This window comes from Xyrauchen texanus, chromosome 8 (genome assembly GCF_025860055.1).
Source record: "Xyrauchen texanus isolate HMW12.3.18 chromosome 8, RBS_HiC_50CHRs, whole genome shotgun sequence".
Taxonomy (NCBI): Eukaryota; Metazoa; Chordata; class Actinopteri; order Cypriniformes; family Catostomidae; genus Xyrauchen; species Xyrauchen texanus.
The window spans coordinates 3,083,159-3,108,680 of record NC_068283.1 but is presented as its reverse complement, the minus strand read 5'-3'; the positions used below and the strand labels follow the sequence as shown (position 1 = coordinate 3,108,680).

Here is a 25,522-nt window from a genome sequence, read left to right as displayed (position 1 = left end):
GCGGGAGAGAGAGATAATTTACGGACATGTCCGTCATGTGTGTGTGGTTGTCTTTTGTTTAAGAAAATTAAAAAACACTTACTTGCTAGTTCTCCGATACGCCGTAGCTTGTTCCTCGACCACTCCTCCGCCCTCTAACGGACAACAGCCGTGCCGCTACGGGCGGATCGGAGGCAATCCTCCAGCCCTTGGCAGACAGAATGCCCCGCCGCATTCTCGGGGAACAGATGGGGTCTCCCCCGCCCCTGGCAGAGGTTCTCCCAAACCAGACGGTCGGCAGCGAGCCCCTCCCTGCTCGCGGTCGGCGGTCTCAGACCCCGCAGCATTTCAGCGGCCAGTAGGGGACTCCTCTGCCCCTGGCAGTGGCCCTGACCGCTCCAGGCAGTCGGTTAGGAGCCCCTTCTCCTCTCACAGTCGCCATTCGTTCCTCCGCTTCTGCTCTGTTGGTGTGGCTGTTAGTGGCGTATCCCTCCTCCTTCCTGGACTTCGGCACCAGTGTAAAGCAGTTCAATGGAAAGGAGGAGGCGAGAACCGGCTTGGCAATATAAATAATATTTTAATGATAAACTTAAACAAAAAGCACAAACACACATGACGGACATGTCCGTAAACGATATCATTCTCCTGCACCATCCTCCGCAGTCGGCCTTTATCCCTCTCGGAGGCAATATTAGCCTGATAAGGGACCAGGTGTGTAGAATCACGACCCGGCCCCGCCCTGCCACATTAGAGCTGTAGAAACCCTTCTTCATCTCGGTTGGAGGGACAGGCTCTACCGCGTTCTTGAGTAAGAGAGTCGTGATTTCCACATGCAGGGATTTTGCATCTTTGCCGTGTACTGCAGTAAAGCGGCGCCCCAGAGGCCCTGAGGGCGAGGTCGGTTTCTGAGCGCAGTTCCTGCAGCACGTCGGGTTCAGGACTACCCAAGTGCAGATCTTTAAAAGCCTTGGCCTGGTGGACTTGCAGGAGGGCCATGGCATGCAGGGTGGAAGCGGCCTGTCCGGTGGCACTGTAGGCTTTGGAGGTCAGTGAAAACGTCATCCTACAGGCCTTGGAGGGGAGCACAGGGTGACCCCGCCAGGTGGTGGCGTTCTCGGGGCACAGGTGGATCGCAACCGCTCCGCCGTCAAGGGTAGTGAGAGGAGATGAGCGAGAGGCATGGTGACAGGTGGTGAAAGGTGTTCTCCACGAACTCATCAGCTCATCATGCACTTCCAGAAAGAAAGGATCTGGGGGAGGGCGCGGCTGTGAGCGGCGCGCAGACCTGAGGAACCAATCATCCATTGCAAAGGCTGTGGGGAGGACGGAGGGTTCCAGTCCAGCCCCACGCTAACGGTGGCCCGGGCAAGCATGTCGGACATCTGGGCGTCAGCCGGCATCCCCAAACCGCCAGCTGGGTCATCCTCAATCCCGTGGGAAGAAGGAGAGATGCAGGGGGCGGCTGGAGTGGCATTCCTTCTGAGGAAGGTAAGCCGCGACCACAACGTTGCCATGGTCATGTTCTAGCAGTGAGAACATGAGCCATCCACAAACGCTGCCTCGGTGTGATCGCTGCCCAGAAACACGAGACAGCGCCTGTGGCCATCAGGAGTGGAGAGCACTATACCACATCCAGGAACTACACGGGGGCGGAAGGGCATCTTTATAAAGGCGCGTACTGAAAAGGATGTTCAACGCCGCCGTGTATTGCTCTTTTAGAGAAAATACTCTTTTAATGAAAATTATACATCTCAGATAAGAACCTTAAGATTAATTTTGTTTTTTGTTTTTTGTTTGTGTGAAATGAAAGACAATGTTTTTCTAGTCTTTCATTTGAATAATTATTAGAAAGTGTCAGCATTGGGGTAATAAAACACCTAAAAAAAATCAAAGGTTGGTAGAATGTTGGCTTAAGTTCATTAAGCAGTTTTTTATTTTTGATCTGTGCGATAAACCCTCATTAGTAGCTAAATAAGAAAAACAAGAGTTACAAAATGGCACCCAAACAGGGACACTCTGATTAAGAGATACTTGAACCCAGAGGGTGTATCACTAAATAATTTTAAGAAAGGATCAAATAAAAGAACTTGCAGCAAACACTATAGTCTAAAAATGGATAGGGATGAGATCGTGTCCATTAAGGATTTCTCCGATGAAGCATTCATTCAGAGGAGAGATCCAGTGAATGAAATGATTGACACTTTTAGTGAACTTTATATAGAATCAGAAGAAGAAGGATTGGCAATACAAGACCAGCTTGGTGATCCATACGATTTCACTGCAATTCCACCTCCACCACCGGTTGTATTTGAGGAGGAGCAGGTGTATTCAAATGGAATGGAAACAAAGCAACGTCTAGCTGACATTGAAGAATACCTTACTGATATCGAACATAGGGTGAGTGATTGTGTAATCCAAAACACAGTGGTAGATAGGATAAAAAAAACTTGAAGATAGAATTAATTATCGTATCCAAAAAGAAACTGATTGAATTAAAGCACTAATGGACAATAAGATAGTTGATTTAGGTCAGAGCATGGTTGATTGTCTAAAAAGGAGAGATAAACAACTAGATCAGAGGAGTCAAGCTCTAAACCCACTTTCCTCTACTCCCATTCCTGCAACTACGGTCAGTCATCATAAAGCTACAAAGATAGAAAGTATGCAAAAACAAGCTCATTCGAGTCACCAGTGTATGTCTTTGCCTACGATACCAGCACTATACAATTCGCCGGTTAAATTAGAGTTTCCCAGTTTCACCAATGCAAGTGTTGATGATCCAGTTGTATTTATTGAGAGAGTTGAGGAGTATGTTAATCTCCGACCGTTGCCAGATAAAGAAATACTGGTAGCACTGGTTGTGGTGTTAAAAGGGACAGCAAAAGACTGGTGGAGTGCTGAAAAAAAGAATGTAGGTACATGGAAAAGCTTTAAGGATAAGTTTATGTTTGCATTTTTAAATGAGGATTTTAAAGAAGTGGCTGCACAGAGACTCATAAATAGAAGACTACAAAATAAAGAGAGTATTCGGGATTTTGCTTACCACTATAGAGCCCTTTGTATGAGAAACAATTCAAAAATGACTGAAACAGGGATCGTGAATGCAATTCTAAGAAACTGCAACCCAAGATTAGCCAGTTTGCTGAGAAGCTCTGCAAACACAGTCGATGAATTAGTTCGTTTGGGTACACAGATTGAGAAGGATTGGATGGGAACTAAAAATTTTAGTTAATAGTGGTGAGCAAAACAGGAAATCACCAGCAGTACTGACAAAAATAGAAAATCAATTGATGATGGTCGATCAATATAATGCTAGCAAAGGGTACAGAGCTCTTCAACTACTTGTGACCATCAATCATACTAACATTGATGCTATAATTGATACCGGAAGCACTTTTTCTATTGTCCAGAAAAATATCTGGAAGGAACTGAGCAAGAAAGGAAGTGATCAGTTTTATACAAGCAATCAGAACTTTATTTTAGCAAATGGACAATGTCAAAAAGCTATCGGAAAGGTGAGATTAAAGAAGAAAAGTTTGAAGTGGATTTTTTTGTGATGGAAGATAAAGATTTAGCAGTATCAGTAATCCTGGGTCTTGACTTTTTGAAAAAATCTAAAATGGTTTTGGATTTTAACACCCTGAACTTTCATTTGCCTGAGGTAGCACAAAAGAAATGTACATTGCCTTTTTCTTTCCATGATGAACCATCCACCAATCATTTTTACATGGCTATCCTGGATACAGAGGAAGATCCTGCCATAAGTGAAGCAGCAAGGCATGCTGAAACAACTCCTGAGATACAAGCACAACTAAAAGACCTGATGGTACAATGGCCTACGGTATGTACACAAAGTTTAGGCCGAACCAGCATTAATTCGCCATCAGATCATCACAACTGACCAGCAACCGGTAAGGAAAAAACCATACAAAGTCTCTGCTTATAAGAATGAATTTATAGAAGGTCAAGTGAGAGAATTACTTGAAAAGAAAATCATTCAGCCTTCTACCTCTCCGTGGGCATCACCAGTGGTTGTGGTATATAAGAAGGATTGGAGCAAGAGACAATGTGTAGATTACAGAGGGTTGAATGCAAAGACTCACCTGGATGCCTATACTATGCCGCAAATTGTTGATATAATGGAATCACTGAATGGAGCCAAAGTGTTCAGTACTTTGGACCTTAAAAGTGGGTATTGGCAGATGGATATGGACCAGTCCAGTGTTGAAAAAACAGCTTTTGCACGTCTTCAGGATTATATTAATTTTTGTGTTTACCTTTCGGTCTTAAAAACTCGGCCGCATCTTTTCAGAGGCTTATGGAACTGGTGCTAAACAAATTCTGCCTGGTTTACATTGATGATATTGTGGTTTACTCTCCTTCTATTCCTACCCACATTCAACATCTCCAGAAAGTGTTTACTTGTCTTCAAAAGGCTGGTTTGTCTCTTAACTTGAAGAAATGCAATTTCATCAATCCATCACTGACATTTCTAGGTCATGTCGTCTCGGCAGAAGGAGTTAAGACGGATTTGGAGAAAGTATCAGCTCTCCAATCATTTCCGGTGCCTGCATCAGTCAAAGAGGTCCAAATATTTCTGGGTCTGTCAGGTTGGTACCATAGGTTTATTGAGAATTTTTCTAAGAAAACTGCTCCACTTCATGCTCTAAAGAACAAATGGGCAAAATGGATATGGTCTGAAGATTGCCAACGAGCCTTTGAGACTATCAAACAAGATCTCATCAGTGCTCCGGTTCTAATCTCACCTGATGTAAACCATGCTTTTAAAGTTCAGACAGACGCCAGTGAGAATGGGTTGGGGGCAGTTTTAACTCAAGAAGAAGAAGGACAAGAAAGAGTGGTGGCATAAGCATCTCGGCTTTTGAATGGAGCGGAGAGAGCATACTCTACATCAGAAAAAGAGTGCCTAGCAGTCGTGTGATGTCATCTCAGATAAGAACCTTAAGATTAATTTTGTTTTGTTTTTTTTTTGTTTGTGTGAAATGAAAGACAATGTTTTTCTAGTCTTTCATTTGAATAATTATTAGAAAGTGTCAGCATTGGGGGAATAAAACACCTAAAAAAATCAAAGGTTGGTAGAATGTTGGCTTAAGTTCATTAAGCAGTTTTTTTATTTTTTGATCTGTGCGATTAAACCCTCATTAGTAGCTAAATAAGAAAAACAAGGGTTACAAAGTAAATATCACTCCAAAGCAGTTTTACTGAAAATAGTGCCTGAATGTGACAGTGGTAAAGATAGTCTCCCTATTATGGGGAGAAGATTTACTTAAGGAAAGAATTAGTCTTTTCCATTTACTGTATGTAAGCTTGAGCTTTTAATGAGTCAAGACATTGGAGTTAACAACATTTTTTGTCACATGGTGCTATATATAAGAGACAGTCCAAAAAGTAACAGGAAAAAATAACTAAAGGTACACTGGTCAATTCAAGTGTTTATGCTGCAAAACAAATCACATAGGCAGGAAGCTGGATATGGGTCTTTTCCACTGTGATATGTGACTCCAGCCACCTGCATGATTGTGTTACATTGTCATTGGCTAATTGTGTTTGTGATTGTGACCAGGTTCCATCTGCCCCCCCCACATACACAGGAAGACAGCTGTGGTGAAGGAGGAAGAGCAGGAAGTGGATAGAGCATAAAAGAGGGGTGAAGGGTCCTGAACTGAACTGAACTGATGTGAATGAGGACAAACAGCCGCCAGTGCTGCAGTGTGACTGAAACAGGACTTGGTTGCTGCTCCTGTGTGTGTGCTTATGTGTGTGTGTCCCAGAGCAATTTGACACACATTACTGGAGAGTGCTGATACAGGACAAATCTCGACACCAATCAATAGCTGTAGTGATTTTTAATTAGTAAACGGGTGAACATATTGAACCATTTTCAAGCAATTCTATAGTAAATATAGAAAATAATTCTGGGACACATTGTACTCCTTTGCTCTTCGACATTGTTCAACATTGATTTAGTTCTTGAATCTTTTAAGCCCAGAAATAGTTGTGTTCTCATTCTAATGCATGATGCACAATTTTCTGAAGTTTGTGACCGGTGAAATGTTCTGCCTGAAGTATTACTCTACAAAGGTGGATTTTTCTATAAGGCATTTGAAAAAACTTGATAAAGGATAAGCATAATAATAAATTTACTCGTAATTTATTATATAAATGAACCACTCTCCACAACAGGGGTCGGTATTATTTAAAAAAAAAAAAACTAACAATATTATTAAAAAAAATATTGTTATAAAAAATGTCACTGTTTTATTCTATTACATTAATACTTTTAAAGCTACTCAAGTTATTCAGCCAAAATTAGTGATTGGCTTTCTCGTTTCCTTGTTATTATTGTTTGATTAATAGCCTTTATATGACATAGCGTACTAGATAGTGCTCAATACGGTTACATGTACTCTTCATGTCCAACATTTTGATGCAAATACACTTTTTGTCCCACTGTTTATGTTCACTTTAGACCAAATCGACTGCGTTTACATTAATGCCTCACCAGGACGGGCATTGGCGGAATTATGAAGTGTATTTGACCATTTAGTCGCATACTGTCAATCTAACAGCACACAGCTACATACGTCAGGAAATAAAAAGTCAATCTTTTATATTTTATCTAGATCTTAACTAGTGGTTGCCTTGTTATCGCGATTGATGTAATGAACACCCATGGTCTAGGTGTAGAACATAGGCTATAGAAAATTGCTCAATCTATCATCGATACGAAGGACATCTCTCTCTCTCGCTCTCTTTTTTTTTTTTCAGATAAACATCAAGATTGTTTTATCACCCAGCCCTATTGATATCATTGCCTTAATCTTTCACATCAACCAAATAATCTCAGTGATAAATAGCTTATTTACAGGCTACATTTTAGACACACAGAATCTAGTAAGCAGAAATATGAAATTTACCTTGATATGTTTCTTAAAATTAGAGGCCAGATTAATGCTGATATTTGGCTTGAGCAAGTAAACTCGCATGGCACAGTCAAGCAATTGGGCTTTTTCATTGCGAAAAGCCCTTTCAGGTGCGGCCAGGGATGTTCAGGTGTAGAAATGTGTTTGAGACATCCTCCACATCCAAAACAGTTGGCGCATGATCTACAGCTGCCGTTCAAGTTTTTTACGTATAATTTTATTCATGAGACTCTCCCTAGCCAATCATGTTCATAGATAAAAATAAAATCAGGACAGGGAAGTAGCAAACACAGACGCTGGGAAAATAGTGCATTTAAAATTTACTCAAGTCAAAGTATAATTTTTTTTTAACTACTTAAAGTACAATTCCAGGGAAATACTACATAATTATAGTAATGTGAGTATTTGTAATTCTTTACTTTATACCCCTGCATATGAAATAATCATGAATTAAACTGTTCACTCATGGTTTTGCTGTCAAGTACAAGTGTTTTTAACAGTCCCATTCTTCAATAACATTTCCTTTGCAAAGCTTGAATCATATTATGACTGGTTCACAGCAGTCCACGCTGATAATTAGCACAGTCCATATCACGGTAAAACATAATGCAAACACATAGTGCACTGAGGTGGCAGAAACTTATCCAAAGAGTCAAAGACTTCCAGCTAGTCCTTGTATACAAACACCAACAATGAAATATAGTGCAGATGGGCGCAAGAAGAATAAGATGCAGAGCAGCTGAATGAAGCCGAACGAAGTCTCCTTTTCCGAGATGTACCTGACACTGCGTGATTTAAGCGACGCGATATAACAACAGTAAAAGATGTCTGTGTAATGCATGTTATATGAACAAAAACTTAAAAAGTCCAGATGGGTCCCCTTTTGGTGTTCAAGAATAGTTGGTAACACTATGCCTGTCACTCTCCCTCTCTGTGGGTGGTGCCAAGGGTGTAATGACATGTTGTGGGACATGTAAATACAACTGAGCAATGTCTTGTGACGTCATGAACACAGTTTTGAAAATTAGTCGTTTCAGCAGGATGGGAAAACATCTTTTTAGATAGGGGAGGAAGTTTTGAGTTATGAAATTTAGTTTTTATAGTACAGTTACATCTTATACAGTATGTCTAAATATGAAGGAAGGTTTTATTTTCCATTTCCTGACCCCTTTAAGAGATGCAGAGAAGTTAGCAGGCTTCTAAAAAGAGATTATGCCATTGCACAACTCACACCATTGTACAATTCAATTATTTGTGAAATTCATCTCGGTACATTAACATAATAAAAAAGTAAAACCAAAAGTGGTTTTGAGTACATGTGCCTTTTTCACTAAACACAGGAACACGCAATTATCTCAGAAAACTAGATCCGGAAATACTAATTAAATCTGCGTTTGCGTTTGAAGAACAAAATTAGCTACAGAGGAATTATCACAATTAGAAAATCAGGAATGCTTCATATCTTGGATGTATTAAACAATATATGAAGAATGGAATCCTTTAGTAAATACAGCTTTAGAGGACAAGAAATGACATATTTAGCTGTATAATGTGGCCACATCAGTAAGCTGTGAAAAAAAAGAGGGTTTCATCACTTGATTTTGTTTTTATTTTATTTAGCTTTTAAGCGTTTAGCTTTGAGGGTGATAATGTTATTAGTTTGATGTGTTCTTTTAAAATGAAAGTGTTGTGTGTTGTTGTTTCCTTCTGACACTGGGCTGTGACCCTCTGAAATGGATGGTGTGCATTATGGAGATGAATTACAGATGTGCTGTTTGTAGATGTGAACACATTCTCTTCTACCTTGTCATATAAATGCTGAACTCTTACATTAATATTCAACACTCTGTGCCATAATAGAGTTTTAAATACTGTAGGGTCAAAACAACAGCATCTTTAGTAAGACATTTATAGATTTTTTTTTTTTATCGATTCTTTTACGATAGGTGATATTTGGTGTTGTATTTGGTTATTGGGATGTTTTCAATTTAGTTTTTATTTTAGAGGTTGGTTCATCATTACAAAGGCTGGCCTAAACCCAAAACGTATGAAATATTTAAACTTTTAAATAATCAAATTGTATCTCAATTATTATTTATTTACTTGAAAATGGCTTAAAACTGTATTTTCTGTAATCAGAGGATCTATCATTATGACCTGACATACGTTATGTAGATTCAGATATAAATACAGTAAAAATATAGTAAATAATAATCAAGTTGTTTTCCACACCGTTTCCACAAAATCATCATTGCAACTATATTGGAAATATATGCACAGCCCTCAGTGTAACAGAAAAGCTCATAAGAGTAAAGAAAATCTTACCGTTATTCATCACAAACCCAATGTAGGTTACTATTTCTAGTAGCATGGACTAAAGAGGGAACATCCTTTTGAGAGGTGTTGTGGTGACAGGATTCTGTAGTGGTGTGAAGAAGAAAAAAATTAACAATAACGGTGTTCAGGGTCAAATTTGACCCCCTATTGGAAATGAATGGGTGAGATGATCAATCTGTGCATTTATTATTAGAATTTGTCAAATTAAACCAATAAATAAGCCAGAATACAGAAAACCAACACTTCAAAACACCTAAAACAAACAAAAAACCTAACGAACAAAAACAATGATTTTTTTTTTAAAGTTTTTTATTTTGTACAAACACATATCTAAATGCATAACATAAAATCTGAAAACAAAAATCAGTTTGCTACAATTTGCTACAGGCAAATGAGTTGACCTCTGCAGAAATCTGCTAGTTATATGTTGTAATTTCATGTCTATAATCTTTTTTTTTTTTTCTCCAACAGTGCATAAAATAGTTTGACATGGAGTTGAAGTGTAAAAGTGAATTTAACATAAAATGTTCTTATTTTATATAAAAATGAATGCATTAAAAATGAAAAGTTTAGTAATTTATAGATAAATAAGGTACAAATAATTATAAATTTTTTTAAATACCACAAACCATCCAAAAACTTTAAAACTTCAAAGTTAGTGATATAACATTTGCTTAAAAAAAAATAGGATTTTGGTACAAATTACACTCTTAGTAGGGTGTTACAATGGTTAATATTTTATAGCCAACATGATCACACAGAAAATTGGCATGTTGTTTCCAAGAGTCCTATTATCCTTAAGCCCGAAGTATCCACCTTATTTTTCAGCGTAAGGATGCCGGCATTAACATCCTTGAATGCTGACCTCTTCTGGGATAAGCCACCTCCAGCTATTTAGCGACACAAAAATACTACTATATTACGTTGCAAAACGTGTCGGGTTACTTAACTGTAACCCCTGTTCCCTGATAAAAGCGGAAATAGATGATGCGCTGATTTAGCGCTTTGGGAACAACTTTAGGTGTGACCAGCTGTGAATATGTGTGCAACACGTCAATGAAATTGACCAGAATTTATAGCCTCTGCTGGTGACATCATTGGATGCACCTGTAGCAGGGCTATAAATAGATGCTTCACAGGTGCATTGTCAGGTATTTTGTCTGAAGAGCAGTCCTGGGGCATCCCAGTGCAGCAATGAAGCACAGCATCTCGCTCTGCTTTTATCAGGGAATAGGGGTTATAGTTAAGTAACCAGCGACGTTCCCTATCAAAAAGCTACACTTTGATTTAGTGCTTTGAGAATGAGAATACCCATGCTGCCGCACTGTGGATGTCCGGACCCATTACGGTTGTGTAGCTCTGCTCACAATAGCGCGAGAGGTCTCAGACATGAGCTTGTGATGTCGACTCAAGGACATAAGAGGCATAAGTGGCATGAACATCCAAACTGTAAAATCTTATGAATGTGTGTGGAGAGGACCAGCCTGCTGCATCACAAATATGCTGCAGAGGGACACCTCTAGCCAAGGCTTTAGAGGAGGCGACCCCTCTGGTAGAGTGAGCCCTGATAGCTACTGGCGAAGCTTGACCGCGTGCCTCGTAGGCCAGGACAATAGTAAAACATTGTAAACGGCGGAGAGCAGAAGGCTTTGAGAATGACCAAATGTACAGTCGAGAAACGAACCTTAGGCAGGTAGTCAGGATGAGGGTGCAAAATTGCTTTAGCCATTTCTGGGGCAAAATCTAAGCAGGCTGGCAAGACAGACAGAGCCTGTAGATCCAAAATTCTTTTTAGGGAAGTAATTGCCATAAAAAAAAACCATCTTGAGAGTCAGAAATTTATCAGACGCTGACTCTAGAGGTTTTAAGGGGGTCTCAACCAGACCCTCAAGGACTATTGCTAAGTCCCATGAAGGGATCCTGGTCCTAGCAGGAGGTCTCAGTCGCATGGCTCCACGAACAAAGCGAGCAAGCAGAGGATGTCTCCCCAACGGCACCTCGTCATTCAAGGCGTGGCAAGCCGATAGAGCGGCCACGTAAACCCTGAGAGTGGCGGGGCATGTGCCTGCTGACAATTTTTCCTGCAGAAAGTCCAGAACTGAAGCAATCTGGCAGTTAACTTGATCTGCATTATGTGCACTGCACCATCTTTCAAAGACACCCCATTTATGAGGGAGCCCTAGCACATAGAATGGTCTCGATAACTTCAGGTGAAAGCCCAGTGTCCCTCAGTTGGTACCCTTCAGAGGCCAAACATGAAGGTTCCACAGCTTGGGCCAGGGATGAAATATTGTCCCCTGTGCCTGAGACAGATGGTCCCTCCTGTCTGGAATCGCCCAAGGCGAGCCGTCAAGGAGAGACGTTATCTCTGAGAACCATACTGTTCGGCCAGCGCGGCGCTATCAGTATGAGGCAGGACCCTTGCTGGCGAACTCTGGCCAAGACTCCTGGGAGCAGAGAACAGGCGCACACACATACAGGTGCATTCTGGGCCATGTATGTTCCATCACGTCCAGACCCAGGGGGGCTGGGTGACTCAGAGAGAAGTAGAGGGGACATTGCGCTGTCTGTTGAGAGGTCCACTTCTGCCCTGTAAAATCTCACACAGATTTGTTCCACTACCTCGGGGTGGAGTTTTCACTCCCACGTCTGTATTTTCTGTCTGGACAGTAAATTTGCTCCCACATTCAGGCATCCAGGGATATAAACTGCCCTGACTAACAGGAGCTTCCCCTGGGCCCAAAGGAGAATCTGAGGTGCCAGAGTGTTCAGCTGGCGTGAACGTAGACCTCCTTGATGATTTATGTAAGCGACTGCTGCTGTGTTGTCCACCAGCACCAGGACATGGCAGCCTCTCAAATGCTGTAGGAAGTATTTCAGGGCCAGAAATACAGCCTTCAACTCGAGGCAGTTGATGTGCCAATCAAGCTGATGACCCTCCCATTCCCCTTGAGCTGGATGACCACTTAAGACCACTCCCCAGCCCGTCAGGGGTATTCATTGATACTGACGAACAGTGCAAACTTGGCCTAGCCTTACTTTGCTCAGGTTGTTCTGAATGGACACGATTAGAGCAGGAGACAATTGTGCCAGCATCGTGATCGAATTCCATACAACGCCCAGATAGGTAATTCCCTGAGTGGGAGAGAGAACGCTCTTTTTGACATTGAGTCTCAGACCCAGAGAAACCAGATGAGCTAAGACAATATCCCAATGCTGAACTGCCAGTTCTTGAGACTGTGCTAGTATCAGCCAGTCGTCTATGTAATTCAGTGCTGCATCCATGCATTTTGTGAATGTAGGAAGTATTTCAGGGCCAGAAATACAGCCATCAACTCGAGGCAGTTGATGTGCCAATCACATTGATAGGGCTAGGCCAAATGGAAAAACCCGATATTGAAAGGCTTTCGCCCCTGAAAGTGAACCTCAGGAACTTCCTGTGTTGTGGCAAAATTTCTATATGAGATCGATCGTGACCAGTCAATCGTGATGTTGGATTTGGGACACGACCGTCTTGATAGTTAGCATCTTGAACTTGAATGCCCTGTCTGATTCAAGCCTCGAAGATCAGACGCAACCCCCCACCCTTCTTGGGAACCAGGAAGTATCTGCTGAAATAACCTGACTCTTTCTCTGGAAGGGGAACATGTTCTTGCCCCTTTGACCAAGAGATTTTGCCGTTCTTTCCACAGTAGACATGCTTGCTGCAGTTTCACGGTAGTGGAAACCACGCTGTTGAAATGCGGAGGACGGCGAACAAATTTAATTCTGTAGCCTTTTTCTACTGTTCTTATGACCCACATAGAAATACCTGGCAGAAGTTTCCACAATGAGTATTGATTTTGACACTTCCTGTTGAGGGGATGTTGAGTGTTCTGTGTCCTGGAATAAGGCAGGAAGCAACGGTACACCCAACATTTCGCTGGAAGGTGAAACTGGGGCATCGAGAAAGAAAACTTTGTCCTTGTCTCTGATGCCCAAACGGTTGAGCCATATGTGTCTCTCCGTGCTGACTAAAGCAGACATAGACCGGCCAATGGCACGGGCCGTTTGCTTGGTCATGCAGAGAGACAGATCTGTGGCTCGACGAAGCTCAGAGAAAGCCTCCTCGTTGACCATGGTGCCCGCACTTCAACAGATCAGCCTGATACGCCTGTAACACTGCACATAGTGTGCAGGGCAGCACCAGCCTGACCTGCTGCCTGATTAGCCTTCCCCACAAGCGTGGAGGTGGTCCTGCACGGCTTTGTGGAGAGAGTGGGTCTTTTTAACGATGATGCCGAGCCAGGCGAGAGATAACCCGCAAGTATCTCTTCAACCGGCGGCATCACCGAATACCCCCGTATAAGGTTTCTTATACGAGGAACGAGGAGCTCTCTCGTTCATATAGGTCATCAAAGAAAGGAAGAGACTGATGAGGCGTTCCCTTCCCTTGGCCACCAGACAGAAATCTGTCCTCCAACTTGGAGCGTTTGGGGGTCTCTTGTTCGTGTGGCCAGTCTGTAGCCTGTTCTCCGCACGAGTAATCACCTCGAGTAATTCCTCCAATGGTTTATTATCATGCCCGGAATGCTTGGAGGTGGGTAACTCGAAGTCCGCAGACTCAAGAGATTCACAGTCCCCTTCATGAACCGAAGAGGTGCCGGAGTGCGCTTCAGGATCACAGGAAGGACCATCTGGATCTGGGGAGAGAGCGATAGGGATGGACCCGTCTCTCGCTCCTCAGCCAGATCGATATGAGAGCTCCATGATGGAAGTGTGGGCGCTGACTCTTGGAAGTAAGCAAGACGAGTGTGAAGCATTTTGACTGAGAGCAGATCGCAATGTTTGCACCCACCCCACCCCAACACAAGAGCAAGCTCTTCCCCCAAACATACAAAATAAAACTGGTGTGTGTGTCCCTCAGCCATAGAGCATAAAACAAGGGAACAGACACCGCTTGCTCGGTCTTTCAGTCATTTTTTTTTTTTTAAAAAAGTGAAAGGTTTCTGTGCACTAACAAAATCTAACTCCTAACAGAGGAAAGTAGAGCATTTCTGACAAGCTCATGAAGCACAACACACACACAGAGTGATCTGAAGACAAAAGATCTGACGATGCACCTGTGGCGCAGCTATTTATAGCCCTGCTACAGGTTCATCCAAGTCACCAGCAGAGGCTATAAAATCTGGTAAATTTTACTGCCAATATACTGCATGTCATCATATTACTATCATTGATCATTATTTTTATAAACACATTACTATTTGCACTACAATCCAGAGTTGGAGTCTTGATCTTGTGGTCTTGGCGCAACAGCAAAAAAATCATTTTCTGTGCATATGCATTTTCTAAAAATATATAAATTATCATGAGAAGCAAACATGCTAATGCACTATTTAATAATAGTAAGACTTGCTTTGTGTATTATGTCATAAGTCTTGTTAATGGAAGATAAAATAGTCCTCTGCAGTTTGGTTCTCAGATTAATTTATTTAGTTTTGAGGATGTTCAAGCTATATGCAACATAAATTTCAAAATAAGTTATGGATAAATGAATAGATGGAAAGGAATTAATCCATTATAAAACAAATGACCCACTTACATAAAGTTGCGCAGAATGAAGGCAGCCAGGGAAACACTAACAGGTGGATTAACATGTAAGATGTACTTTTTCCATTAATACATAAGAATTGCTGAAACGTGTATTTTTTTATCTAACATTGTGCCATACTGAAAACTAAACCTTGATTTTTGCATTTCTTCAGCTACCTTCTTCAGCACCGGATATTATGCAGACATAATGCAGATATTAAAGTAAATTATTCCAAATAATAAATTATTTTATTATATTTGAGAGTTTTTGACATTAGAAATGTATTGACACAGATTAAAAATGTAATAAACCTTCAAATAATCTTAAAGGTTGCAGGGGGGTTGGGAAATAAGGTAAAGGTGGAAAAGGGAAGCCACCCAACTGGCCCAAGGATGGTATACAATGGTATGGCTAAAGGTCTCCTGCGTGTTCTGTCTTATCATGCGCATTCAGTTTAAGTTATTTTGTTCCAATTAAATAATTATATTATTCATTTTGTTAACCCCGATTATTTATCTGACTCCAATTATAAAAGTTTCCAAGGATATATTAATGTTCTAATCTTTGTTATTATTATTAAATTTGATTTAACGTTTGATCATCACAATTAACTCTATTTTATGTTGTACTCATTCTTTCGGATTTATGTCTCATAGAGAATCTCGTGCTGGCCATTGTACGCAGATCTCATGGTCACAAATACGGCAGTATTGGTCATTAAAACAGTAATTGACTGCTCACGCTTGCCCTTTTATCTAAAAGTATTTTTAGTCCCCTTAGATAGTAAACACTTAAGTATTGTTGGTCTATTGTATTCCACTACAGTTAGAATTTGAATAATTGGTCATTAGAATTCAGTTACGTTCAAAAAGTATTTTGATTACTGAGATTACTTTGCATTTTTTTTGTCATTTGTTTAATTTAATATTTAGTCCTTTTCAGATGGAAAACATTTATGCATATAAATGATGTGATCCAAAGTGCATTTGAACAGCAGTTTAATGTTTACAAACAACATTACATATAAGATATTTATGTTTTTCAGAGAATGTATTTTTAACATGTGTATTTTGTGTTACTGTAATGGCAGAGTTGTTATATTCAAAACAAGTGAAAAGATCTCCCAGTGCTGAAGAAATAATCTATTATTTCTAATGGATTGCGTTACAAATGACATTTTATTGCATGTGTTCTGTATTCTATAGTGGAATACATTTAATAAAAGAACTCTCCCAACCCTGATTATAACTTATCAAAACTGCCAAACATTTTATTTCAGTCTGTACTCTGAGGTATGTCATTGTATTACTAACTGTAAATAAAATCAGCATATTTATTTTATCATCTGTTTCATATAGACCTAAATGGTTTCAGTATGATCAATCAGGAACATGACAGATGCTCAGTACAGTAACTGCACACATTTAGTTCAGGTCTATGTCGAGGATTACCTTCATGACCTATAAATCAATTGCCGTTCATGCTAATAAAACAAAACTACATGATGTTCCTTGTCCATTTTCTCAGGAACATGATTTCCAAATAAAAGCTGAGATGTTCCACTACCAGATCAAGAACTTAAAAGATGTCTGCAAGTACTTTAGGAACCACTGGGAGCCAATTGGTCATCTGTGGTCTGACTTCGGAAGATGCTATATGCACGGAGACTCTGACACAAACAATCTAATAGAATGGTACATTACATTTTTATGCATGTTCTCTTCACTGTTTATTAGTGGGTAGCTGAAAGCTTGCATAGTGTCTTGAGTATTTATTCATTTGTTCCTCCTACTCTTTGGACTCATCTTTCTACATCTCCCAATTATCAGCTGCTTTCAGCTAAACCACAAATTTTCAACAGAAAACATAGATACATTATTGTAATTATTTATGACTTTTGATTTGCTTTTGTTTCTTAGTAAAGCCTGACTAAATCAAAAGTAAATAATTTTTCTTCCAATCTGTTGCTGCTCCTAGCCCAATTGGGATCACCTGATTGATGTGCTGCTGAACAAGACTGACAAGTACTTCAAAATTATACAAGATTTGCAATCTGTTGGAAGGGTCTATAACCCTCTGGAATGCAAACTGGAAGAAATAAAGAAATCTGCACAGAGGTTGGACAATGGTTGGACCAGGAAAGTTTCTGTAGCTTCAACAGAAACATACATATACAATGTTCCATCTGATAATAATCCACACTTAGTTTACTGTGTATGCCCCTCAGAACAGTTCTGCAGTTGTGTAGCTGGGACAAGAGGACGTACATGTAAGCATCTCATTTTAATAAATCTTCTCACTTGTGTTGATGGTGACACTTTTACAGACATGAACACACAACTGCAAGCCCATGCCAACAACTTCATACAAAGGAATAAGTATACCTGCAAATCCTCAAAAGAATTAGAGGTTGAAAGCTTATTTGGCAGAGTAGTATCAAAACCATGTATTCTGACAAATGTATGTGACTGCTGTACTTTCTCATATCATAAAAAATGTGCTTGTCTACTACTTGCAAAGGTACTTTTAAATGAGATAAGTGAGTCAAAATCTGAAAATGCTATTAACAATGTCGTGGAGCCTGTACAAAATGAAATTGAAGACAAAGATAGGCCTAGTTCAACTATCAGGAAACTGGAAAATTTCTTGAAGACTACAGACATGGAAGACAATACCTGAGGATATTGCCCATAAAGTCAATGATAGAAGTGCAAATAAAGGAAGAACATTTGAACATTAAAAGATTTGAGAGACTTTGTGATGAGGACAACTCATGTAAAATACAGCCACTATTTACAAATAGAAAAAGAAAGACTCACAGAGACATTGCCTCAAGATGAGTAACGATATCACATCAAGTTTTCCTATCAAGGCAAGAAAACGGAGCAAATAGTAGTAAAAAAAATACAAAAATCAAGGGATTTTCATCAAAATTTATATATGTACTCCCCTACGTTTACTATGAATACAAAAACTTTTTTTTTGTCTCCTTTTTTAAATGTAAAACTAAATAAATCTAAATAAAAATCAAATTAAGTGACACAACCTCTGTGTTTTGAAATCTGAACTTTTCTGTTTACGTGAGTTCCTCCGGGGCACTGAGTTCATTTCAAACAGTCCTCTAAAAAGGAAAAGAAAACATCAGCCGCTGTGGGCCCAAAGCGGTGAGTTACCAAATCCAGCTCCGATTCAGGACCAATGTTTTGCAGATTTATTTTCATTCTTTCAATGCTCCGCCTACAAATAAATAAAAGTGTTCATGTTACCAGAGTAACTATACAGTCACCATAATGGTGGGTCATGTATGTATCCTCTTAGTATACTGTCAATACCAGAGCTTCTATCAAATCAGATATGTGTTGGACATCAGAAACTGTGATTGTTAATCCCTTGCATCACAGAATATTTTCATTCCCTAGTTGATTGACTGACCTCATGAGGCAAAAGGCTGTAAAAGGTTTGTGCACTGGTAATATTGGAATAAAACACATTAGGCCTATTAAGTTTTAAAAAGGGTGAAGACATCTCCAAAAAGCAATCAACAAAATAAACTCTTCAAGAACAAATGGGAATGTACCTCACATTTATACTGTAAGGTAAAAAAGAAAATGTCACGAAACCGAGGTAGAAGCCATCAAAAACTTCTAAGACATGATACCAAAAGTTTATTTTCTGTGCTCTATGAAATTTATTTTTAGTTTATTTTATGTCCTTCTCGGGTATCCCAGCAAGAATTTTCTGTTTTGGCACATGTTTGGCCAGTGCCATGCCAAACCCCTTGGCAATGTCTTCCGCCTCTCCTTCTGTTAAGGTGCTGAATATTGTCACCTTTGTCTTTGCCTTTCTAGGCTGCTGCAGCACATTGGGTGTAACACCTTTTTTGCCGACCTATTTATGAACAAGTACAGTGACACAGATGCAAAGCATGAGAGCATGCTTTCTAAATATGAATCATGTGCCATGCCTGTGAACATCTATGAGGGGCATAGTGGCTAACTGTGAGTGAGTGACATTGTTGTCACTCATAATTCAAGATGAGTTGCTGCACATCTACATTTATAAGACATTACATCTACAAGACATTTATGCTTCCTACAGATTGGCAGTCTTGGAACTATTTTAATTTGCAATTAAATCATATGCTATTTTTGTTTGCTTTTATACTTAAATGTATGCATATAAAATAAATACAAACCCTTATCAACATTCGGAACATGTTTGTGGACATGTTTTCTCCTTTGACCCTCCTCCTCAACTCATCTTCATCTACCAGGTAAGTCTTTCCTTGCGCTGTTAGTCTTCCTAACACTTTGTACACTTTCCTTTCTTTCTCCTCCTCTCCCTCTCCCCCATCTTCCCTATCTCTTTCTTCATTGTGTTTCTCATGCTTCTCTTCCTCGTTGTCGTCCTCCTCCATCTCTTCCTCACTGCAACAGTCTGCAATACTCCAACATGGCCATAACTGTCCCTTCTGTTCACAAATATGTCAGAACTCATGCCAAGGTTACTCATTTGCAATGTGGGACAGTCTACAAAAATGTATTAACTACCTAAACCTTTCAGTAAATTAAAGGGGAATGTCACCCCTTTATTAGAACTAAGATACATGTATGTTCTTCCTATGCCCCAGGACAAATTGGTCAGTATTTGTGAACATGCACCAATCACTTCTAAAGCAAGAAATCAAAGAGAATCCAAAAGCCCTATTTGCACAGGAGTAGTGATAGATTTAATAGAAAAGACCTATGTGATTTCCAGATGCGCATTTGTACGGGATGTTTTTACCGAGATATCCCAAGATTGAACTTGACATGCCCTTTGTTTTGACTATCGGGGTGTGTGATCAAACATATTGTTTCAAATAGCACCTCAAACTCATTTATAATCAATGCCAAATGCACTGTACTGAACTTGACCATCACCATTTATGAATTGGACAAACACTTTGTGACTTGAAAAATAAATCCAATTTCCATGAGGAATCCCACAGGGGCCAAGTGGGAGATTACCTATTTTAAAGCCATTTTGCCTCAAGGGCAATTGTTCATAAACATAACCTTTACCTTGGCCTTCCTGGAAACAACATGCCTCACACCAGACCCTAGACTACAGAATTCTTTTTTATAATGATGATCATTACACCCTGCAAAAACCACAGGCTCCAGGGCAAAATAACATGACAAAAAGGCTGTCCCAGGCGAAGTGACTGGAACATTGTAAATGGGATTCAGTCAAAGTTCAGTCAGTAAATAAGCAAGAATTTGAACAGATACCCTGTTGTGGTGGAGAGTCTTCTGCAGATTTAGAGGGTAAGGATAACAGGTCAGTGCCAACTGTGTAAAAAGAAACACAAGATATATATGTGTGTGAGATCATCTAAAAGAAACTTGTTCATGACTGGTGCAAGAGATCTAACCAGTCAATAACAAAACATTTACCCAGGTGCGGTACAGTGCTTGGGGCAGACAAAGAGATTTGGGCCAATGGGCTGCTGTTGTCTGTTTAGAAAAAAAATTATAAATACACAAAAATCTGTGAGATTCTCCACAACAAACTTGCTGATGACTAGTGCATAAAGACAAAAAACAGTCAAAAACAATACCGAGCCTCATTTTATGCCTGTTTTAGGTGCCTAGTGTTACTGAGTGAGTGAGTGTATATACACTCACCTAAAGGATTATTAGGAACACCTGTTCAATTTCTCATTAATGCAATTATCTAATCAACCAATCACATGGCAGTTGCTTCAATGCATTTAGGGGTGTGGTCCTGGTCCAGACAATCTCCTGAACTCCAAACTGAATGTCAGAATGGGAAAGAAAGGTGATTTAAGCAATTTTGAGCGTGGCATGGTTGTTGGTGCCAGACGGGCCGGTCTGAGTATTTCACAATCTGCTCAGTTACTGGGATTTTCACGCACAACCATTTCTAGGGTTTACAAAGAATGGTGTGAAAAGGGAAAAACATCCAATATGCGGCAGTCCTGTGGGCGAAAATGTCTTGTTGATGCTAGAGGTCAGAGGAGAATGGGCTGACTGATTCAAGCTGATAGAAGAGCAACTTTGCCTGAAATAACCACTCGTTACAACCGAGGTATGCAGCAAAGCATTTGTGAAGCCACAACACACACAACCTTGAGGCGGATGGGCTACAACAGCAGAAGACCCCACCGGGTACCACTCATCTCCACTACAAATAGGAAAAAGAGGCTGCAATTTGCAAGAGCTCACCAAAATTGGACAGTTGAAGACTGGAAAAATGTTGCCTGGTCTGATGAGTCTTGATTTCTGTTGAGACATTCAGATGGTAGAGTCAGAATTTGGTGTAAACAGAATGAGAACATGGATCCATCATGCCTTGTTACCACTGTGCAGGCTGGTGGTGGTGGTGTAATGGTGTGGGGGATGTTTTCTTGGCACACTATAGGCCCCTTAGTGCCAACTGGACATCATTTAAATGCCACGGCCTACCTGAGCATTGTTTCTGACCATGTCCATCCCTTTATGGTCACCATGTACCCATCCTCTGATGGCTACTTCCAGCAGGATAGTGCACCATGTCACAAAGCTCGAATCATTTCAAATTGGTTTCTTGAACATGACAATGAGTTCACTGTACTAAAATGGCCCCCACAGTCACCAGATCTCAACCCAATAGAGCATCTTTGGGATGTGGTGGAACGGGAGCTTCGTGCCCTGGATGTGCATCCCACAAATCTCCATCAACTGCAAGATGCTATCCTATCAATATGGGCCAACATTTCTAAAGAATGCTTTCAGCACCTTGTTGAATCAATGCCACATAGAATTAAGGCAGTTCTGAAGGCGAAAGGGGGTCAAACACAGTATTACTATGGTGTTCCTAATAATCCTTTAGGTGAGTGTAGATATATATACTACATACATACATACATACATATACATATATACGCACACACACATACATAAACACACAAACGCAGTGTCTGAAACTCCCCAAGGGGAGTGGTAGATGGAAAAAATCCAACGAAGCAGCAAATTTTTTTTACCAGCCTAAATAATAAATTGCGCTTGACGAGTGTTAATTTCGAACCCTGTATACACGTATGTGGACTGAAAACAGGACAAAGAAGATTGTATAATGTATGTGCATGGGTGATGAGACTTTGCACATATATTACCTTGACATATGTAGCACATCTGTGTGGCTGCACACTCTGCATGCAGCACTGCCCCACAGGTGCATGTTGCCTGTTAAAACAAAATACATAGAAATCATATATAGTCAGCATGTGCCATTAGTAGAACAACCAAACATTAAATTAAAAATGTATTTGCTGGATTTTCTAAAATTTTGCATTTTCCCAGCTTATTAAAATCTGGCACAAGTGTCTCTTTGTACCATAAGGGAGACCGGTTAAAGCTTTCTTGCATGAATTTGCGCACACAGCTTTGATAACAGTTAATTTCAGTTAATGTAGCAAAATGCATAGTAACAGATTAGTTGTAATGAAGGTATAAATGGCAAATGTAGCAAAGGTAAATGTAGATTACTAGCCGCAAAAAAATACTCTATTAAAAATAAAAAGTTAATTTTTAAAAATGAATGTGAAAAGTTACCATTCCTAATATGCGTATTGGTTCTCATGTATCTCGTTTGTATGGATTGTATATGCATTTTGTGTGTGTTCACATGTAGAATATAACGATTATGCATGAATAAGACATGTAGAATATGACTTTCATATGTGAAAACAGCATTTACTTTCCTTGTCCCTGACAAATGTTTGTCACAAATTCCACATGTTTTTGTTCGGTCTGTAAACATTAAAAAAAGCATTATAATTTTTTCTTTTGTTCTTTTTTGTTTATTATAGGGTAAGATCAGAATTTGACACCTTGCCCCATTTCCAGTTTTCCAGGGATGTTTTGGAAAAAAGTCCTCTCTCAGTACAATTCATGCTGTGCTTCATATTGGACATCCACAGTTCTAACAACTTAATCCTTCTAATCCAGTATCATCTACCCTACAGCAACATTGATGATGAGTAAGAAATTACCATTTAAATATATATTTAGATCCATGGATAATATTTCCATTAATAGTGCTCATACCTAAAGACCGGAACAAAAGTGAGGCAAGGTGCATTCTGTCTTGCTGTATTGCAGGGCACAGGAAGGAGGTAATGCAGCCACCAGACTTCATAAATTCAGTGGCAAAATGTGAGCGAGAGACATTTGTCACCAAATACAGGATCTGACAAGTATTTTCATTTAAATGTAACAATATATAAGGGAAGATTATGTATGAGTACAGATTTGCCAGTAGGTGTCAGGGCTCACTCCACCAGAGGGGTCGCCTCCTCCAAAGCCTTGGCTAGAGGGGTCCCTATGCAGCAGGTTTGTGATGCGGCAGGCTGGTCCTCTCCGCACACATTCGTCAAATTTTATGGTTTAGATGTTTATGCTACTCCGTGCTCTTATATCCTTGAGTCGACATCTCAAGCTCATGTCTGAGACCTCTCGCGTTTTTGTGAGCACACTTCACAACCGAAGGGGTCCGGACAGCCCCAGTGCGGCAGCGTGGGTATTGTGTTCCCAAAAGCACTTAGCAAAAGCACAGCAACATAGTGAAGCTTTTTGTAAAGGGAACGTCTCGGGTTACATGTTGTAACACAGTTCCCAAAGGATGACACGGGGAACAGCTTCTTGCTCAAGGTAAGGGTCTTTAATTAACACACTTTCTATCACATAGACAACTGTACAGCATACTTTCTCTGTAACTGCTGGTCTGGGTGTAGGCACTCTCTCTCTCGAGGCCCTGTGGCTGCTGCTCTTTTATGCTGCTCTCCCCATGCTTACTGCAATTAGACACAGGTGTTAGACATAATTTAGCTCAGGTGTAAGCGCCCTTACCGCTTTTCTCTCCCGGACGGGCGCTTGACCACGCCCCCGCTGCCACATACCCCCACCGCCCGACTCAGGCCGGGGCGTCATCCGGCCTGCCTACCACTCCCCCCCCATTTCTGGAGAGGAAGTCAGCAGCAGCCATCTGGACCACCTTGAATTTAAAGGGCTGGAGGGCCAGATACCAACGGGTGATCCGGGCTTTAGTATCCTTCATGCGGTGAAGCCACTGGAGTGGGGCGTGGTCCGAGCAGAGGGTGAAGGCCCGCTCCAGCAGGTAGTAACGGAGTGTGAGGACCACCCACTTGATGGCCCGACACTCCTTCTCTACGGTGCTGTACTTGGTCTCCCTCAAGGAGAGCTTCCGGCTGATGTACAGCACCGGGCGCTCCTCCCCCTCCACCACCTGCGAGAGTACGGCCCCCAGCCCTCTGTCTGAAGCGTCCGTCTGCAAAACAAAAGGGAGAGAGAAGTCAGGTGCATGCAAAAGCGGCCCCCCACAAAGTGCAGCTTTAATCTGTGTAAACGCCTGTTGGCACTGCTCCGACCATTGGACCGGATCTGGAGCCCCCTTTTTAGTGAGGTCAGTCAGCGGGCTGGTGACATCCGAATAATTAGGCACAAATCTTCTGTAATAGCCAGCCAGCCCCAGGAACTGCCTCACCCCCTTTTTGGTCTTGGGTCTAGGGCAAGTCGCAATCGCCGCGGTCTTGTCAATTTGGGGACGCACCTGGCCATGACCCAAGTGGAACCCCAGATACCGTACCTTCACACGCCCAACCGCGCACTTTTTCGGGTTTGCCGTGAGCCCCGGCCGCCGCAGCGATCTCAGTACGGCCCTCAGATGTTGCATGTGCCGCTGCCAATCATTGCTATAAATGATGATATCGTCTAGATAGGCAGCGGCGTAAGCAGTATGCGGTCTGAGGATCCTATCCATGAGACGCTGAAACGTGGCTGGTGCCCCGAACAAACCGAAAGGAAGCATCACGAATTGGTGTAATCCAAACGGCGTGGTGTAGGCCGTTTTTTCACGGGATATTGGTGTCAAGGGGATCTGCCAATAACCCTTCGTTAGATCCAAGGTCGAATAAAACCGAGCAGTACCTAACCGATCGAGCAGTTCATCAACACGGGGCATTGGGTACGCGTCAAATTTAGACACCGCGTTGACCTTTCTATAATCCACACAGAAACGCACAGACCCGTCGCTCTTGGGAACAAGGACGACCGGGCTGGACCAATCGCTGTGGGATTCTTCTATTACTCCCATCTCAAGCATCGGCGTCAATTGTTCCGAACTACTTTCTTTTTATGTTCGGACAGCGATAGAGGCGACAACGTACCACCACGCCCGGCTCGGTCTCGATGTGGTGTTGTATGACGTTTGTGCGGCCCGGTAGAGGAGAAAACACGTCTGCAAACTCCTTTTGTAGTTCGGAAACCTGCGAGTTGGCTCGGCGAGAGGTGGTCTCCACAAGGAACCGAGGTGTTAGGATTGCAGGCTTTGTTTACCTCCGGTCCAAACTCCGCCCTCTCCGGAACTACCGTTGCCAACGTCACAGAGGCCGCCTCTTCTCTCCACAATTTCAAGAGGTTGAGGTGATATATTTGACGCGCCCCCTCTATCGGTACTTTTAACCTCATAATCGAGATCCCCTACTCGTCGTGTGACCTCAAAGGGTCCTTGCCACTTGGCGAGTAATTTCGAGCTCGATGTTGGGAGTAATACAAGCACTTTATCTCCCGGTGCAAATTCCCGTAGCTGAGCACCCCTGTCATACAGCCGGCATTGGCGTTCT

General features: G+C 41.3%; 1 protein-coding gene and 1 long non-coding RNA gene across 3 annotated transcripts in view; one reads left to right on the top strand and one right to left on the bottom strand.

Moving 5' to 3' along the window:
- LOC127647246 (G-protein coupled receptor family C group 5 member B-like) overlaps positions 1-18,057 on the top strand; it is a 58,601-nt gene extending 40,544 nt beyond the window's left edge. The window contains exons 5-6 of one of the 2 annotated variants that reach the window (XM_052131385.1): positions 16,363-16,529; positions 16,813-18,057. In XM_052131385.1, coding sequence (XP_051987345.1) covers positions 16,363-16,529; positions 16,813-16,831 — 186 coding nt within the window. In that variant the 3' untranslated portion in view covers positions 16,832-18,057. Of the gene's footprint in view, positions 1-5,563; positions 8,196-16,362; positions 16,530-16,812 lie in introns of those variants that run through there. The other variant, XM_052131386.1, reaches the window with a different exon arrangement.
- On the bottom strand, positions 17,929-23,767 carry LOC127647249 (uncharacterized). Its single transcript, XR_007971031.1, has 4 exons — positions 23,586-23,767; positions 21,995-22,064; positions 20,109-20,168; positions 17,929-18,072 (listed from the first exon to the last, which is right to left on the bottom strand). It is a non-coding gene; the product is annotated as an uncharacterized LOC127647249 (long non-coding RNA).
- Positions 23,768-25,522: the final 1,755 nt, after the last annotated feature.